Here is a 6,186-nt window from a genome sequence, read left to right as displayed (position 1 = left end):
GCCCCCCCAGCCACAGGAGCCTGCAGACATGTAAACAGCGACTATGGCATCACTGCTGCACCTGGAGAGAGGGACCCCCAGAGGGGCACCAGCTCGGGCACTGCCCTGGCCCAGGCAGAGCTCAGGCAGCAGAGCGGGGCCAGCATGTCCCACTGGAGTTTCAATCTTGTCCTCCAGCAGTGGAGCAAGCAGGGAACAGGCCCTCGTTCCACGGCCAGGCTTGCCTGGAGATGCCCACTGGAGTGTTGAAGATGCATCATCTTCTTCTGAGAGCAGCCAAAATCCAGCCTAAGTCAGGCCAAGGGCACGGCAGCTTTGCCCCGAGCGGGCAGCACGGGCAGTGGCCGTGCCCCCAGCACAGTCCCTGCAGTCTGAATAGAGACAGGAAAGAGCAGCCTGAGAGCAGCACAGCTGGAGAGCCAGCAGCAGAGCAAGGGGGGGCTCCCCAGGCAGGGCCAGGGGCTCCTCCTCCTCCAGAGATCCCACCAGCAGCCCCAGACCCCGAGATACGGCACCTGAAGCGATGGGTGCAACGGGTCTTGGGGAAGAGTCCCAGGAACCCCCAGGGAAGCTCAGGGGCAGGGAGTGGGGAGACAGGCACTAGATGAAGGTGGAGTCCAGCTGGCTGGTCTCGAGGTTGCTGCGGGCACGAGCCTCGAAGAGCTGCTTGATGAGGGCAGATTTCTCCTGCTCCAGCTGGGTGATGCGCTCGCTCTTGTCGGTCACCTCCTGCATGGCAGAGGGGAGGGGAGTGCTGCTCAGGGGAGGGCACTGCTGGCATCTGCTGCAGTGCTGCTGGCACACGAGCCCTGGCAGTGAGCCCCAGCACCACGCGTGCCCTGTCCCCAGCAGCCCTGCCCTCAGCACCTGCACTTGTCACACTCCTCACAGTCCTTTTCCCTCGCCAGGGATGCCCCGTCCGTGCCCACAAAGCCTCACCTGGCAAACAGCTGGACACAGCTGGAAACAGCACTGATGGAAGGTTTCCAGGTACAGCCCACACGCCCTTCTCTGGGATGACCAAGGTTGGCCAAGCTGAGGGAACACTTTCCACTGCCTCGCCTTCCTTCCCTGGCCCTACCCCACCCCACCCCTCCCCTAACCACCCTCAGGGGGTCTCTCTTCCCCCAGGCCCCTGCTGACCTTGGTGAGGAGCCGGTTCTGCTCCTTCAGCATGTTGATGGCTTGCTGGGAGCTTGCTGGGGATGCCGTGGGGCCCAGCCTGCCCAGAGCTGAGGAGTTTGCTGGCTGTGAGAGGAGATGAAGGGAAGGGATGAGACATTGAGGTGCCTTCCCAGTGGCCCTTCCCAAGGCCAGAAGCTGTTCATGTGGCTCATGGGAAACCAAGAGAAGCCCAGCACAGGATTAAGATCCCAGCACAGGCCATTGCAGGGTCTCCAGCAAGGCAGGCAGAGGTGGGAAGCATTCCTTCCAGCGTGCCAGGCTCCTGACAAGAGTCTGTCAGGAAAGCAAGCTCCAGGAGGGCTGACTCAGCACCTCAGCAGGATGGTTTCCTTATTCACTTGACAATGGCTACACCTTCGTGGTGATCTCTGTTAGCCCCCCAGATGCCTTGAGCATCCTCCAGCTGTCCTGTCCTCTTGGCCAGCCCCATTCCCTGTCTTGCCCATGGAGACAAGTCACCTCCCCAGAGCTCAGGGAAACCCTGACAGCTTTGACATCAGCCCAGCCACTAGTACAAGGGGGGGACAGGATGGGTTCCAAGCTCATGCAAACAACCACAAGCTGCTAATCTGCTCCTTTCACCTTGCCAGCAGTGGAAAGAAGGTCACCCAGGCAGCGGTTCACCTCCTGCAGCTTGGGGACCAGGCATCCCAGGTGGCTCTGGCTGCCCTCAGGGAGGAATTCCTGGGGATAAGGAGGAAGAAGAAGCTGGAGGTTACCATGGGGGTTGGCTTCAGGACCAGCCAAGTCCCAGCCCATTTCTCCAAATCCACAGAGCAGCCCCAAAACCTCCCAAGCAGACGGACACCCCAAGAACAAGCCCCAGACTCACAGCACTGGTTTTGTTCTTCCCCAGCAGCCTCTGGCGTTCCTGCATGAACTGGATGTGCTGGTGGTACCACTCCCGGGCACGCTCTACCAGCTCCAGGCCCTGCAGCAGGAAATCCTTCTCCTGTTCCAGCTCCTTCATGTGCTTCAGCTGCAGGACAGAGTGCACAGAGATGTCACCCCTCTCCTCACCACAGCCTTGCCAAGCCCCAGGAGCTGGTTCCTTCACAAGGCATGGGGGGCACAGATACAGGCAGGGGTCTCAGCCCCTCTGCCTGTGAAAAGACACAGAGGAGCAGGGTGGTGGCTGCTGCCTGGTGCTCTGCTCTGGGAGAACCCCCAGTGTAGGAGCTGGGCAGCAGGAGCAGGGCCTGCAGCCACCCCTGGGCCCCCAGGGCTGTGAGTGTCAGCAGCACAGCCCCACATGGCGCTGGGCAAGTGGCAGAGGTGAGGGCTGGGGGGTGGGAGAACCACCAGCCCCTCACCCCCAGTGCTCTGCTCCCTGCACTGCTTCACCCCCCAGTGCAGGGCAGAGCAGAGCAGAGCACTCCTTTCTGCTGAGTGCCTCTGCCAGCCCTTCAGCTCAAGCACCAGTGTCACCTGGAGAGGGACATGGGGACCTCTGTGCACCTGGAGAACTGCTCTGAGGCTTCTTGGGGCTCCTGTCCCCAGAGCAGCCCCCCAGGACTAGCAGAGCAGGACCCTGCCCCGGGTCACGGTGGAGGAAAGGCTGCAGGAGGCTTTGACAGTGATGGTGGGGCTGGAGTAGGGCCAGTGCCCAGGGGACACGGGGTCCCCTGCTCTGCTGCCACCTTCTCCTGTTGCCCCTGGGCGCTGCAGTGCCCTCGGCAATCGCAGAGGTGAAGAGAGAAGAGGGGACAGCCCTGGGGAACAGCAACCAGAGCAGCAACCCTCTCATCAGCCCTCACCCACTGAGCCCAGTGCTTCCAACCCCTTCCTCCTGAGTGGTGCCAGCCAGCTCCCCCAGCTCCCACCCCCGTGTCTCTGTGGGAAGGGCACGGGGAGCTGCTGCCTCGCTGCCCCAGCACAGCCTGGCATCTACCACTGGGCACAGGCTGGGCCCCAGGACAGTCTCCTCCAGGCACCAGTGGGACTTGGATCACCTGTAAGCTCCTGGATGTTCAGGAACTGATCCTGCTGCTTTGGAGAGCATCTGCAGGGGGGTAATTCAGCAGAAGTGACTCTGAACAGACTGCCACCCCCGGGGACAAGTGAGACCACACCAAGGTGCTTCCCCATCCCCACTGCCAGCCCTGAAGCCTCCCACCCACCCCACGCCAGCCACCCTGTACACCCAGGCTGCTCTTGCTCCTGCCTCTCCTGGAAATGCTGTTGGGAAGAGCAGAGCCCCCCAGACCCCCCCACTGGACAGACAGACCGAGCACAGGGCACGTACCCACAAGAAGAAGCGCAGAGCCTTGGTGCTGTGCAGGCTGTTGCTGAGGGGCATGAAGAAGGTGCTGTACACAGCAAGGACCCCCACCCAGCTCGGGCTGCAGCCCGCAGCTCTCTGGCCAGCCCTAGTGCCACCAGGCTTGCTGGCCTGCACAGTGACCAGAGGAAGAGGCAGCGTCCCCCCCAGCCCTGGGACATCACCAGCTCTGCTGGGCGTGGGGACAGACGGCATCTCGCCAAGGGCACGGTGCTCTGGGGGCAAAGGCAGCTGCTGGGGCAGGAGGAGGACAGAGCACTGGACCTGGCTGGTGGCTGGGGAGGGGACAGTGCTGTACCCTGGGCCAGCCACAGATGACAGCACTCAGCCTCTCACAGAAGGTCTCCTCCCAGCCACCCCCCGTGGCCATGGGGAAATCAGGGCGATCGATGACGGGCTGGCTGGAAACCAGCAGCTGAGCAGACACCAGCTGTGGTGCTACAAAGGGGTCTGGGCTGCAGCTCAGCCCCTCACGTCCACTCACTGCTCAGGCTGAACCACTCCTACTGCTCCCTGGGATGCATGATGGACACTGGTGCTCCCATCCCCCAAACTTTGGGCAAATGAGCTCAGTCACAGCCCAGTGCCTTGTCTCAGCACCCAGAGGGAGGTGACAGCATGGCCCTGCACAGGGATTTGGTCCTTGCTGGACTCAAACCTGCTCCAAGGATCCCTGTACACTCAGCAGTGGGAGTAGCACCCAAAGGATGTGGCTAGGTGCCAGGAAAGGCTTCTCACCTTTGGGACAAGAACAATGCCTTTGAACTAGCAATAGGACAAGAAGAAATGGGCTTAAGTTGCATCGGGGAATGTTTCAATTGGATATTAGGAAGAATTTCTTCCCTGGCAGAGTGGTGAGGCCTTGGTGGAGTGACCATCCCTGGAGGGGTTCAAAAAATGTATGGATGTGGCACTTGAGGACGTGGCTGAGTGGTCGTGGTGGTGTTGGGTTGATGTTTGGACTTGATGATCTTGGAGATCTTTTCCAACCTTAATGATTCTATGATAATTACCCCTTCTCGGGGGGGGCAGCACCCACGAGGCAGTGCAGCCCTGAGGCACCTGGGGAAGCAAGAGAAAGGCAGAGGTCCTGCCTCCCACTGCCCCCCCAGCGTGGGGAAACAGAGCCCAGGGCAACACAAACCCAGAGTAAGAGCACTTGTGGCAGAGCTGGTAACAAACCACAGCCCTCAGCTAGACACACTGCTCAGCAACCCCTCCTCCCAGCACCAGGCAGGACCCTGAGCTCAGGGCAGCGATGAGCTCCAGCCTGGAGCTGCACACACAGGGAAGAGCCTGCCCAGGGAAGGAGGCACCTTCCCCTCTCCCAGCCAGTAACTCCCTGCCACCAAACCCTGAGCACCACAGACCTCCACTCCCAGCTGCACACATCTATCTGTACGTTTTACTCCTTGCCAGCACTTCTCAGCAAAGACCCCCTCAGCCCAAGTGCCCCCCAACCCTTGCATGGCTGCAGGCCCAGCAAACCACGTGTGCACAAACCCCCCTCTGAGGCCAGGCACTGGAGCACATTGTGTCCCCAGGGCCAGCACCAAGCTGTCATCGATGGCTCCCGTGCCACCGGTCAGCCCAGCTGGGCCTGGGCACCTGGGTGACACCAAAGTGCAAGGACAGAGGTGACAGTCACAGCCAGGGCAGCAGCTCCGACGTCAGCCAGAGCCCCTCCTGCCAACCACTCATCCTGCAGGCTCTCTTCACAGGAAAAATTTGAGCTTGAGCTTGTGAGCAGCATGCCCAGGCAGCTCCTCCACCCGCAGGAGCAGCGCACAGCCCTCCACCCAGGGAGGAGCAGATCCCTCCATCCTGGACTGCCCAGCTAAACTCAGTGCTGATTTCCCTGCATGACTGGCAAAAAGTCCCTCGGGAGCCAGGAAGGTCAAAGTGCTTGAGCCTCAACCTTCAGAGAGCATCTGGCAGGGGACACAACCGCTCGCCAAGGGCAACGCGCTCCTCGCCTCCGCTGGAGAGCTTGGGAGGCCCAGGGACCCTCCTACACCTACACGTTGGCCTTCCTCTGCCCAAGTTTTTACCTGCTGGGAAGGCACCTGTGCAGTCAAACACTGGCCCCATGGGCTGGCCCCATGGCAGAGGACACAGGGAAATATGTGCCTCCTCCCTGTCCAGGGCCATCTGGGGCAGACAGCGTCGGTCCCAGGTCAGTAACAGGACCTGCATGTACACCAGCAGAGCTTTCTAGCCAAAATACCAGGATCTGTCTGTCATCACAGGAGCAGGGTGTGCAGGGGGGAACCACAGCCCAATCAGAGCTGGTGTCAGCAGCGTGGGAGCCCTGGAATCCACCCTCCTCCATGGACCAGGGGCCCCTCTGCCGGAGCCCAGGGCTGGGCTGTCCCCTCACCATGCTGAAGTCCACGCCGTTGGTGATGGTGTGTCTCCGGTGCTCTGCACGTCCCCTCTGATGCCTTCGGGTGTCCCCAGTGCCTGGGTGGCTGCCATCTCCCTGGGACTGCCCAGCAGCCTTAGCATCACCACCTGGAGGAGAGGAGAGCGTGAGGCTCCAGCCGCCTGCACAGTCCCTTCCAGGGGACTCCAGCTCCCAGTGTCCCATTAAAACCCCACCTTCCTGCCCTGCACACATGACACTGGTGAAAATCCACACACAACCTCTGTTCCCAGATGGAATCACTGCTCATGCTGGCAGGTTTTAGGCTGGCTCTGCCAACCTCTTCACGTGCTGC

The 6,186-nt window shown here is 61.2% G+C and overlaps 1 protein-coding gene across 1 annotated transcript; it reads right to left on the bottom strand.

The window, feature by feature from the left end:
- Positions 1-600: 600 nt before the first annotated feature.
- LOC103768913 (suppressor APC domain-containing protein 2-like) lies at positions 601-5,980 on the bottom strand (the record flags this gene model as incomplete). Its single annotated transcript, XM_008936079.1, has 4 exons — positions 601-729; positions 1,768-1,869; positions 2,018-2,164; positions 5,847-5,980. Coding segments are annotated over 4 exons (512 nt in total), but the record flags the coding sequence as incomplete, so codon positions are not given.
- Positions 5,981-6,186: the final 206 nt, after the last annotated feature.

The sequence above is a fragment of the Merops nubicus genome, unplaced genomic scaffold, assembly GCF_000691845.1.
Source record: "Merops nubicus isolate BGI_N331 unplaced genomic scaffold, ASM69184v1 scaffold3600, whole genome shotgun sequence".
Lineage (NCBI taxonomy): Eukaryota > Metazoa > Chordata > Aves > Coraciiformes > Meropidae > Merops > Merops nubicus.
This window is presented reverse-complemented; position numbering and strand designations above follow the sequence as displayed.